This window comes from Cricetulus griseus, chromosome 7 (genome assembly GCF_003668045.3).
Source record: "Cricetulus griseus strain 17A/GY chromosome 7, alternate assembly CriGri-PICRH-1.0, whole genome shotgun sequence".
Classification (NCBI taxonomy): domain Eukaryota; kingdom Metazoa; phylum Chordata; class Mammalia; order Rodentia; family Cricetidae; genus Cricetulus; species Cricetulus griseus.
Window position 1 is genome coordinate 129,310,858 of NC_048600.1, and position 13,066 is coordinate 129,323,923.

The following is a 13,066-nucleotide window of genomic DNA, read 5'->3' on the forward strand; positions in this document are numbered from 1 at the left end:
TGAGGGCAGAGGGTGGCCGGCTCCCTGCGTGGGGTCTGCCCCATCCAGGACTCTGAATGGAGCCCTGCTCTGTTGCAGTGGTACAGGAGGTGGTGACCCGCTTCCGACCCGTACCCCAGCAGCAGCTGCTCCTGGCCGGCCTCCCCCCGGGGAGCTCCAGGTGCATCACCTGTGCCGTGGTGGGCAATGGCGGCATCCTGAACGACTCCCACGTGGGCCAGGAGATAGACAGCCACGACTTTGTTTTCCGGTATGTTCTCCATCTCCAGCCCTCTGCCTGTAGATATGGGTCAGTATGGGAGACCTGACAAGTGTCCCCATGTCCTTATGTGACAATGGTGTGTGTCCACAACTCTGCCTCCCCTGCTCCGTCCTTTCTCAAGCACCACCAGTTTTCTCTCCTGCATTAGTTCACGCCATCCACTTGGGTTTTTCTGTGTAGACTGAGCGGCGCTATTACTAAAGGATATGAGCAGGACGTGGGGACGCGGACATCCTTCTACGGCTTCACTGCCTTCTCCATAGTCCAGTCGATCCTCACACTGCGTGGTCGAGGTTTCCAGCATGTGCCTCTGGGGAAGGTGAGAAGACAGGAATGGGCGTGGCTGCATGGCCCCTGGATGAGGGAGTCACGGAGGAGAGGTGTGGACACCTTGTGTGTGAGTGGAGTCTGGATCATCAAGAGCTCCGTCCATATGAGGGAAGAGCAGTGAGCTCAGCCTCTCAGGCCGTGGGGCAGCCAGGGTACAGTCTGGAATCAGAGGCGGGCCACACCTCCCCCCCACCCCTGGCCACAGTCCTCAAGACTGTCCTTCTGGACCACTTGCTGTGCTTGTCCCCAGGATGTCCGATATCTCCACTTCCTGGAGGGCACCCGGGACTACGAGTGGCTAGAAGCGATGTTTTTGAATCAGACCATGGCAAAAACCAAACTTTCCTGGTTCAGGTACCGCTTCCCTCTTGCCCCCAAAGAGCAGGCCAGACTGAACAGTGAGTGGCTGACTTGAAATCCTTAGACAGGTGGGGCTGCCTGTGTGCCACCTGGAGATGGGATAGGGTTCACACCATGACCCTGACCTGGCCCCCAGCCGGCCAGGTAAGAGAACGGGTCCTGAGTGATCGATCCATCCCCGACACAGGCACAGGCCCCAGGAAGTGTTCCGGGACGCCTTGGACTTAGACAGATACTTGCTGCTGCACCCAGACTTCATCCGTTACATGAAGAACAGGTGAGAGCAGAAAGAACGGAGGGGAGGGGCGGGGGCCCTCTCATCCTTGCAGTCTCCTGACGGTTGGGGACCTGGGTATTGTGAACAGGTTTCTGAGGTCGAAGACCCTGGACACTGCTCACTGGAGAATATACCGGCCCACCACCGGTGCCCTCCTACTGCTTACCGCCCTTCATCTCTGTGACAAGGTAAGGTCGCAGAGCCTGTCTCAGGGGGTGGCCGCAAATCTCTGATGGGAAGGGGGATGGGGAGTGGGCATGCGCACGCATGCGCACCCAAGGATCCTGCATCCAGACCCATCCCTAGGGCACAGAACCAGGTTAAAGGATAAAGGCCCCGTGAGGTAAGGCCCAGGACAGCCAGTGCAGCCCAGCTCCTCCTCCAATCTCCATGCAGGTGAGTGCCTATGGCTTCATCACCCAGGGCCATGAGCGCTTCTCTGACCACTACTATGATACAGTGTGGAAACGGCTCGTCTTTTACATAAACCATGACTTCAAGCTAGAGAGAACCGTCTGGAAGCGGCTGCACGATGAAGGCATCATCAGGCTGTACCAGCGTCCAGAAAATCCGAAGGAGAAGAGCTGAGCAGCCAGGCTTCAGCAGTCTCCTGGATCACACATGGCCGGGGCACAAGGATTCCTCAGATGTCCCCAGCCCTCTCCCAGGACTCTGACCTGCTCCAAGCCCCTCCAGAGCCCCAAGAACAGCTGTGAGACCGAGGCTTTGGAGCTCTCTGGAAAGTCACTGCAGGCTCTGGGAGTTTCTTGCTCAAACCCCACACTTAGAATTTGAGCCAAGCCTTGAACCATTCAGTTCATGTTCTCCAACTCTGTCTTCAGGATCGGGAATCGGAGACCTAAAAGGACACTAAAGAACAGATTGAGGCGCTTTGGTAGTGCGTGGAAGGAAAACAAAACAAAACAGGACCCAGCCAGCCAAACAAACAAACAAACAAACAAACAAAACCCACCCCAACAAAAGCATTATTTAGACTTAATGCCTAATGTGGTACCAAAGGGCTTGGGATTTGTTCAAACAGTGCAGTGGCGGCTCCGGGCGACAGGGGGCGGCAGCTGAGAGCCCGAGCGCGGATTGCCTCTCCTCGGGGTGGGAAGGGGAGTCACAATGCTAGTGGTGAGTGGTGAAGTTTGGGATGAACAGAGCTGATGGCCCTGCTTTGGAGTGATTGGCAGGGGCAGCGCTCCCGCAGAGTGGAGCCGCTCCAAAGCACAACCGGACACAGGGCTGAGCAGGACGAAGTTGCCAAAGACAATGCAGCTGCCAGGGCATCCCGAGGTGCAGCTAGGCAGGGCAAGCAGGTTTGCCCCAGGTGGCCTTCAGGGAGGCTGGCTGAAGGGTGCATCTGCCCAGGGTCGCCCCTTTGCCTGTGTCCTGTTCTGGACAGCTCTGGGACTAGCAGGTGGTGTTGGGAGAGGGTCCTGCTGTGACCATGACCATCACTTTCCTGGTGTGGAGAGTGACAGTTGCGGCCCCTGCTGCCCTATCACCACAGCTTTGCAGGGGTGGCCTCCCCAGTCAGTCCCAACAGGAGAGAAAACAACAGGGCTACAGGGACATCCTTTGCACAAGTGCTTCCCACGTCCAAGCTCAGGCTAGCTGAGCCTCGTTTTGTGACTTCATTCTGCCCACCTCATACAGTGGACTGTTAACCCACCCTGGAGGGAGCAGGCAGTAGAATCAGAAAAGAGGTATTTGTTGGTGCAAGCTTGCCTAGCAAGTCTCAGGCCAACACTGAAAACAAAGTTAAATAAAATAAATGAAAGGAAACAAAGTTAAATAATAATAATACTAATAATATATTAAACGAAAGGAAATAAATTTAAATAATAATAAATGAAAGAAAACAAAGTTTAATAATAATACGAATCATCACCGTCATCACCATCATATTGAGGGCTACAGAGATAGTCCAGGGGTTAAGAGCTCACACTGCTCTTCCAGAGGTCCTGAGTTAGGATTCCCGTTTCCATGTTAGGCAACCTCAACAGCCTATAACTCCAGCCACAAGGGATCCAATGTGTTCTTCTGTGTTTTGCGGCACCTACAGTCATATGCAGACAACCATACAAGGACACACATGTCACATAATTATAAAATATAAGCCTTGTGCTGGAGAGATGGCTCAGAGGTTATGGGCACTGGCTGTTCCTCCAGAAGTCCTGATTCAATTCCTAGCAACCACATGGTGGCTCACAGCCATCTGTAATGAGATCTGGGGCCCTCTTTTGGTGTGCAGGAAGAACACTGTATGTATAATAAATAAATAATCTTTAAAAAATAAACTTTATGTACTGTGTGGAACTGTTAGCAGCATAACCATCATAAGACCTCAAAGCAGCATGCTTAGATGACATGGTGGAGCCTGCTATAAGCTATAGGTATAGACAAGGTGCTGTGTTGGCTGGTTGTGTGTCACCTTGACACAAGCTGGAGTCATCAGAGAAGAGGGAACATCAACTGAGGGAACACTGAGATTGGGCTGCAAGCAAACCTATAGGTTATTTTCTTAGTGATTGATGGGGGAGGAACCAGCCCATGGTGGGTGGGGCCATACCTGGCTGGTGGTCCCAGGTTCTATAAGAAAGCAGGCTGAGCAAGCCATGGGGAGAAGCCAGTAAGCAGCTCCCTCCATGGCCTCTGCATCAGCTCCTGCCTGAAGGTTCCTGCCCTGCTTGGGTTCCTGTCCTGACTGCTTCAGTGATGAACCACAGTGATGTGGGAGCATAAGACAGATAAACCCTTTCATCCTCAACTAGCATTTGCTCTTGGAGCTTCATCACAGCAGTGTAGCCCTGACTAAGACAGGTAATATCCAATGGCTGGAGAGATGGCTTAGACCTTAAGAGCACTGGCTGCTCTTCCAGAGGTTCTGGGTTTGATTCTCAGTACACATTTGGTAGTTTACAGATAACTGTTACTTTAATTCCAGTGGATGCAATCCTCACTTCCGGCTTCCAATCAAGTAAACAACTGCTCTTTGTTCTTGGAAAAGTTGACTCAATACAATAAAATTTTCAGTAACCACCACGCTAGTATATACACAGAATGTGATTCCAATACAAAGGGCAAAAGAGTTTTTTCTACATTGAAAACTGCCACTAAAATGACCATAGATGAATAAACAGGTAAGAAGACCCAGGAATCCAGAACAGAAAACCATCAGATAGGCCCAATTCTACCAACTACCAAGGCACACTGTAAGGGCTTTGTGATTAAAACAGTATGGTCCTAAACCATGAGCTGACAGAAGGACTGGGGACTCTAAGGTCAGATAGACCCAGGTAGCCAGGGAAATCACCCTACTAACTTGGTACTAAGGCAGAAGCAGGCAAGTCTGAGGCCAGCCTGACCTATATAGCAAGTTACAGGCCAGCCAGAGCTACATAGTGAGAGCCTGTCTCAATCAACAGAAGTTACACATGGATTGTGTGAACATAAGGAACGAAGTTACATGTCTGTAATCCCAACAGTTCGGAGACTGAAGCAGGAGCTTGTGAGTTTGAGACCAGCCTGAGCTACAGAGCAAAACTGTGTCTCAAAGTAAGTCAATCAATGTGTAAATAGTTAAACTCATGCAACGAAGCACTGGACAGCTGGAATCTCTACAATACTATATAAAGTTGGTGGTGGCACACACCTTTAAGCACTCAGGAGGCAGAGGCAGGCAGATCTCTGTGAGTTCAAAGCCAATCTGGTCTACAGAGCAAGTGCCAGGACAGCCAAGGCTACACTGAGAAACCCTATCCAAAAAAAAAAAAAATTAAAAAATAAAAATGCTATACAAAAGAGAAAAAGGTATAGATAATAGGGCTTAAACTAATAGGCTGATAGATAAAATGATCCTCCAGTTTCCTTGTGAATCTAGGTTTAAATTCTTTTTTGTGTTGTTGTTCATTTGTTTTGTTTGCTTGTTTGTTTCTCTATATAGACCTGGCTGTCCATGAAGGAACTCACTCAGGCTGGCCTTGAACTCACACAGATCTGCCTGCCTGTGCCACCCACCTGAGTGCTGGGACTAAAGGCGTGTGCCACCACAGTTGGCGGTTTTTAAGTTCTTTTATCTATGAGACTAAGAACCTGCAGAAAGGACCCTGTATTTCCTGGTAAACTATGGCATTGAGTGGAGATATCAACATGAAAAGGAATCAAAGATGGCAGGAGACTTAAAGTCCTACTGGATTTGTTTCTGTCCTCCCTTCTTGTTCTCTGAAGATTATATTCCCTGTGTTTGAGCTGTCTGAATAGGTAACTTAAGACGATGTCAAAATAGCAATTTGTCAGTAAGGGATTAATTGGAGAGGGGGATGGGGGCCCTGTGGAGGTCAAAGGAAAACCTGAGGGAGTCAGCTCTCTCCTCCTACAGTGTGGGTCCTAGGGAGGTGAGTGTCTCAGCCCTCTGAGCCATGCCAATGGCAATTTAGTCCTTTTAAAATCAAAGTTGAAAACTGAGGAAGAGGAGGAGGGGAGGGAGGAAGGAGGGGGAGAGAGAGGAGGGAGGCAGGGAGAAGGAGGAGACAGAGGAGAAGAGGGACAAGGGGGAGAGCGAGGAGGAGGAGGAGGAGGAGAGAAAAGAGAAGGGAGACGAAAACCTGCAGCAAGTGATCCCCACTGAGCTCTCTCTCCAGCGTTCATATGCTTTTCCCCCTTTCTTTAAAATCAAAGGGATGGGCGATCCCTCGGAGCACTCTGTGCAGAGGCTGAGAATGCAGTCTCTGGACAGTGGGATCTGGACCCCTGGTCAGCCCTGTGCTCTGCAGTCCTGGGCAACCAGAGATGAATTACTCCACGTGAGATGGGGGTGACCACTGTCCCCAGATCCTGGGGACAGGTGCCATAAGCACCTTTAAATATGCATATGTGCATAATAGGCTCTCTCTGTATGTATATGTTATGTGTGTGCGCCTGGGAGTATGTCTGTGCATGAGAACACAGAGGCCAGAAGAGGACAGAAGATCCCCTGGAGTGGAGTTACAGATGGGTGGGAGCTGCCATGTGGGTGCTGGGAACTGAACCTAGGCCCTCTGCAAGAGCAGTCTGTGCTCTCAACCACTGAGCCTTCTCCCCAGCCCTTCTGTTAGCTCCTACTTGGGAAGTCTTTCACGGCCCCTGGATGTGAACACGTCTCAGACATACTGCTTGCTGGTGCTGTACCAGTCACAATTTCAGAGGAGCTAAGAATGTGGACCTGCAACGGCGACTGTGTGTGGGGTTCAGTTCTCAGCACCCACATGGTGACTCACAACCATCTGTAACTCTAGTTCCAGGGGATCCATCAGCCTCATCTGGGTTCCTACAGGTACCAGGAATAAACATGGTGTACAGACATATATATGGACAAAAAGCTCATACATAAAACATACAGTAAATAAACCCAAAGGCAAAGGTATGTCTATGTACCACATGCATGTCTGGTGCCCACAGAAACCAGAACAGCGCATCTGATCTTTTGAGATTGGCATTTCAGACAGTTGTGAGCCACCATGTGGGTGCTGGGAATTGAACTCAGGTCCTCTGGGAGAACAGCCAGTGCTCTTAACCATTCAGCCATCTTCCTAGCTGCAAAATAAATCTTAAAAGCAAAACAAAAAAAATTAGAATTCGTTGCTCTTGTACATAGATTTTGATCCTATTTTTGTCTTTTTGGTTCTCCTAAAATTTAACTTTTGCATGTGTCACACACAGGCGACACTCGCACACACAAGCACATGTTGCCACAGCCACCAAACAAGCAAAAGAAGGAGGAGTGCTTTAAGAAGTAGGTCACCAGCTCTGCCTCCATCCGCCGGCCCAGGTAGGCCAGGGCCTATTAGTCCTGTTAGTCGCCACTGCTCAGAGTCATCTGACACCAGCGATTTGCACTCCGGACCGAATTCGGGGCCAGGATCCGACACACTGAGCACCCAGTGACAGTTCTGTCTCCATCTGCCGGCCCAGAGGGACCCAACACACTGGAACACTGCCAATGCCCCGGTAACAGTGACACCTCCATCCACGAGAAGAGGACATACATCAGAGTATTGGATCTGTTTGCATCTACCAGAAGGGAACCTTGGTCCCATACCCACCAGGAGAGCAAGAAACTCCTGCTACACCCACCAGAAGAAAGGAGGAGAAGAGGACAAGGTAAAAGCACATTCAACAACAGAAAACTCAATATGACACCACCGGAGACTAGGATCCATACACCAGCATGACCTGAACATCACAATGCAGATGAACCAGAAGAGAATGACCTTAAAAACATCTTCAGAAAAATAATAGAGGGCCTCAAAGAGGACATGAGAAAATCCCTTAAAGAAATGGAAGAAAAAACAAACCAAAAAAATACAAGATATCAACAAATCTCTCAAGGAAACAGTTCAAGACCTAAAAACTGAAATAGAGACAACAAAGAAAGCACAATCTGAGGGAAGGATGGAAATAGAAAAGCTGGGTAAGGGATCAAGAACTACAGATGTAAGCATAACCAACAGAATACAAGAGATGGAAGAGAGAATCTCAGGAGATGAAGACACACCAGCAGAAATAGACTCATCAACCAAAGAAAATCTAAAGTCCAACAAATCCCTAACACAAAATATCCAGGAAATATGGGATACCGTGAAAAGACCAAACCTAAGAATAATAGGTACAGAAGAAGGTGAAGAAATCCAACTCAAAGGTGCAGAAAACATATTCAACAAAATCATAGAAGAAAACTTTCCCAACCTAAAGAAAGACATGCCAATGAAAGTACAAGAAGCCTACAGAACACCAAATAGACTGAACCAAAATAAAAGGTCTCCTCGCCACATAATAATCAAAACACCAAACATACACAACAAAGAGAAAATATTAAGAGCGGCAAAGGAAAAAGGTCAAGTAACCTATAAAGGCAAATCTATCAGAATCACACCTGACTTTTCAATGGAAACTCTGAAAGCCAGAAGGTCCTGGATAGATATTTCACCTACACTAAGAGACCACGGATGCCAGCCCAGGCTACTATACCCAGCAAAGCTTTCAATCATTATAGATGGAAAAAACAAGATATTCCATGACAAAACCAGATTCAAACAATACATATCCACCAATCCAGCCCTGCAGAAAGTTCTGGAAGGAAAACTGCAACCCAAGGAAGTTAACTACAACCAGAAAAATATAGGCAATAGATCACCCCACTTTACCAACAGCCAAAGGGAAAAAGGGATAGAATCCCACAAATAATCTCGCCACCATACCAAATCAAAAACAAACAAGAATGAACAATCAATGGTCACTAATATCCATCAACATTAATGGTCTTAACTCCCCTATAAAAAGACACAGGTTAGCAGAATGGATAAGAAGACAGAATCCTTCCTTCTGCTGCATACAAGAAACTCACCTCAACCTCAAAGACAGACGGTACCTAAGAATTGAAGGTTGGGGAAAGATTTTCCAATCAAATGGATCTAAGAAACAAGCGGGGGTAGCAATCCTAATATCAAAAAAAATGGACTTTAAACTAAAATCAGTCCAAAGAGATGAAGAAGGTCACTTCCTACTCCTCACAGGAGAAATCCATCAGGATGAAGTCTCAATTCTGAACATTTATGCCCCAAATACAAAGGCATCCACGTTTGTAAAAGAAACATTACTAAAACTCAAATCACACAGAAAACCGCACACATTTATAGTGTGAGACTTCAACACCCCACTCTCACCACTGGACAGGAACAACAGACAGAAACTTAACAAAGAAACAAAAGAACTAATAGAAGTTATGGCACAATTGGACTTAACAGATATCTATAGAACATTCCATCCAAATACAAAACAATTTACCTTCTTCTCAGTGCCACATGGAACCTTCTCTAAAACTGACCACATACTTGGCAACATAGCAAACCTCAACAGGTACAAAAGAATTGAAATAACCCCCTGCATCTTATCAGACCACCACGCATTAAAATTAGAATTTAACAACAACACGAACTATAGAAAACCTACAAACTCATGGAAATTAAGTAACACCCAACTGCACAATTCATGGGTCCAGGAAGAAATAAAGAAAGAAATTAAAGATTTCCTAGAATTCAATGAGAATGCGGACACAACATATCCAAACGTATGGGACATTTTGAAAGCAGTGCTAAGAGGAAAGTTCATAGCGCTAAATGCCCACATGAAGAAACAGGAGAATAATCACACTAGAGAATTAACAGCACAACTGAAAGCTTTAGAAAACAAAGAAGCCAATACACCCCGGAGGAGCAGATGCCAGGAAATAATCAAATTGAGGGCTGAAATCAATAAAATGGAAACTAGGAGAACAATACAAAGGATCAATATAACAAAGAGTTGGTTCTTCGAGAAAATCAACAAGATAGACAAACCTTTATCCAAACTTACCAAATAACAAAGAGTGAATATGCAAATTAATAAAATCAGGAATGAAAAGGGGGACATAACAACAGACACAGAGGAAATCCAGAGAATCATCAGGTCATACTTCAAAAACTTATATTCTTCAAAATTAGAAAATCTAAAGGAAATGGACAATTTTCTGGACAGATTTCACTTACCAAAATTAAATCAAGAACAGATAAGCATCTTAAATAGACCTATAACCCCTAATGAAATTGAAGCAGTCATCAGAAGTCTCCCAACCAAAAAAAGCCCAAGGCCAGATGGCTTCAGTGCAGAATTCTACCAGAAATTTAAAGTACAACTTGTACCAATTCTCCTCAAAGTATTCCACACAATAGAAGCAGAAGGGTCATAACCAAACTCTTTTTATGAGGCTTCAATATCCTTGATACCCAAGCCACACAAAGACATAACTAAGAAAGAGAACTACAGATCAATATCCCTCATGAACATTGATGCAAAAATTCTCAATAAAATATTGGCAAATCGAATCCAAGAACACATCAGAGAAATCATCCATCATGATCAAGTAGGCTTCATCCTAGGGATGCAAGGATGGTTCAACATACGAAAATCCATCAATGTAATCCACCATATAAACAAACTGAGGAAAAAAAAAAAACCATGATCATCTCACTGGATGCCGAAAAAGCCTTTGACAAAATCCAACACCCCTTCATGATAAAGGTCTTGGAAAAATCAGGGATAACAGGAACATACCTCAACATAATAAAGCAATATACAGCAAGCCGACAGCCAACATCAAATTAAATGGAGAAAAACTCAATGCAATTCCTCTAAAATCAGGAACAAGACAAAGATGTCCACTCTCTCCATATCTCTTCAATATTGTCCTTGAAGTTCTAGCTAGAGCAATAAGACAACAAAAGGAGATCAAGGGGATACAAATTGAAAAGGAAGAAGTCAAACTCTCACTATTTGCAGATGATATGATAGTCTACATAAGTAACCCGAAAAACTCTACCAGGGAACTCCTACAGCTGATAAACACCTTCAGCAAAGTGGCAGGATACAAGATTAACTCAAAAAAATCTGTAGCCCTACTATATACAGATGACACATTGGTGGAGAAAGAAATCAGAGAAACATCACCCTTTACAATTGCCACAAACAACATAAAATACCTTGGGGTAACACTAACCAAAAAAGTGAAAGACCTGTACCATAAGAATTTTGAGTCTCTAAAGAAAGAAATTAAAGAAGATACCAGAAAATGGAAAGATCTCCCATGCTCTTGGATAGGCAGGATCAACATAGTAAAAATGGCAATCTTGCCAAAAGCAATCTACAGATTCAATGCAATCCCCATCAAAATCCCAACACAATTCTTCACTGACCTTGAAAGAACAATTCTCAACTTTATATGGAGAAACAAAAGACCCAGGATAGCCAAAACAACCCTGTACAATAGAGGAACTTCTGGAGGCATCACCATCCCTAACTTTAAGCTCTATTACAGAAAACAGCTTGGAATTGGCACAAAACTAGACAGGTAGACCAATGGAATAGAGTTGAAAACCCTGATATTAACCCACACACCTACGAACACCTGATTTTCGACAAACAATCCAAATATATACACTGGAACAAAGAGAACATCTTCAACAAATGGTGCTGGCATAACTGGATGCAAACATGTAGAAGACTACAGATAGACCCAAGCCTTTCGCCCTGCACAAAACTTGAGTCAAAATGGATAAAAGACCTCAACATAAACCCAGCCACACCAAACCTATTAGAAGATTAAAATGGGAAATACCCTTGAATTAATTGGTACAGGAGACTGCTTCCTGAACAGTAGCACAGATACTGAAATCAACAATTAATAAATGGGACCTCCTGAAACTGAGAAGCTTCTATAAGGCAAAGGACACAGTCAGCAAGACAAAACAGCAGCCCACAGACTGGGAAAAGATATTCACCAACCCCACATCTGACAGAGGGCTGATCTCCAAAATATACAAAGAACTCAAGAAGCTAGTCTCCAAAACACCAAACAATCCAATTAAAAAGTGGGGTACAGAACTAAATAGACAATTCTCAATAGAGGAATCTAAAATGGCTGAAAGACACATAAGAAAGTGTTCAACATCCTTAGCCATCAGGGAAATGCAAATCAAAACAACTCTGAGATACCATCTTACTCCTGTCAGAATGGCCAAAATCAAAAACACCAATGACAGTTTATGCTGGAGAGGATGTGGAGAAAGGGGAACACTCCTCCACTGCTGGTGGGAGTGTCAACTTGTACAGCCACTTTGGAAATCAGTATGGCGACTCCTCAAGAAAATGGGAATCAGTCTACCACAAGATCCAGCAATTCCACTCCTAGGCATATACCCAAAAGAAGCACATTCATACAACAAGGACATCTGTTCAACAATGTTCATAGCAGCACTATTTGTAATAGCCAGAAACTGGAAGCAGCCTAGATGCCCCTCAACTGAAGAATGGATAGAGAAAATGTGGTACATTTACACAATGGAGTACTACTCAGTAGAAAAAAAACAATGGAATCTTGAAATTTGCAGGAAAATAGATGGAACTCGAAGAAACCATTCTGAGTGAGGTAACCCAATCATAAAAAGACAAACATGATATGTACTCACTCATATGTGGATTTTAGAGTAAGGGATTATCAGCCTACAATCCACACTACCAGAGAAACTAGTAAACAAGGAAGACCCTAAAAGAGACAAACTTTCCCCTGGAGAAAGGGAAAGGGTCACCATCCCCTGAGCAAATAGAGAGCATGGGAAGAGGGGGGAGGGAGCTACGAGAGTGAGAAGGGAAGAAGAGGAAGGATGCAGAGGTCATGAGGAAGCAGAAATTGTGAGTCAGGTGTAGATTAGAACAAAGGACAGATGACAGGTAGGATTTTAGTTGGGGGGTGGTAGAGGAGGAAGGGAGGGAGAAGGGAACTGGGATTGTCATGTAATTCAATCTTGTTTGTAATTCAAATAAAAAAAGTCAAAAAAAAAGGAAAATAGCAACACACGTGTTTATAAAAGTATGAGGTTAATGGGTAGAACATACAAGAATTAGCAGGGAAAGAGATCACTGTGGATTAAAAGTTCTGGTAAGACTCCACGAAGGAAACACAGAATAAACTATTTGTTAAACTAAAACAACAACAAATAGAGGAACATTATAGAGAAGGAAGAGGGTAACTTCTTGGTTTAATATACGACATCAAGTTAAATAAATGACCTCAAGTAAGTCGTAATGGCCAGGGGTTACAGCTCTTGGGCAAAGCATTTGCCTAGCCTGTATAAAGCCTTAGTTTTAATCCACAGTGCTAGAAGAAAACAAAACCCCCAAACTTCCTGTAATATTATTTTATTTTATTCTATGAATTGTAGGGGAACCTGTAGCCATGCCTGCTTAGGGGAGGCTACAGG

General features: G+C 45.1%; 1 protein-coding gene across 1 annotated transcript in view; it reads left to right on the forward strand.

The window, feature by feature from the left end:
- The window catches only part of LOC100763224 (alpha-N-acetylgalactosaminide alpha-2,6-sialyltransferase 1), a 37,342-nt gene extending 35,323 nt beyond the window's left edge, over positions 1-2,019 (forward strand). Inside the window, exons 4-9 of the mRNA XM_035448174.1 lie at positions 79-250; positions 443-581; positions 843-946; positions 1,140-1,229; positions 1,318-1,417; positions 1,626-2,019. Of these exons, the coding sequence (XP_035304065.1) occupies positions 79-250; positions 443-581; positions 843-946; positions 1,140-1,229; positions 1,318-1,417; positions 1,626-1,817 (797 nt within the window). The 3' untranslated portion in view covers positions 1,818-2,019. The remainder of the gene's footprint in view (positions 1-78; positions 251-442; positions 582-842; positions 947-1,139; positions 1,230-1,317; positions 1,418-1,625) is intronic.
- The last annotated feature ends 11,047 nt before the right edge of the window (positions 2,020-13,066 follow it).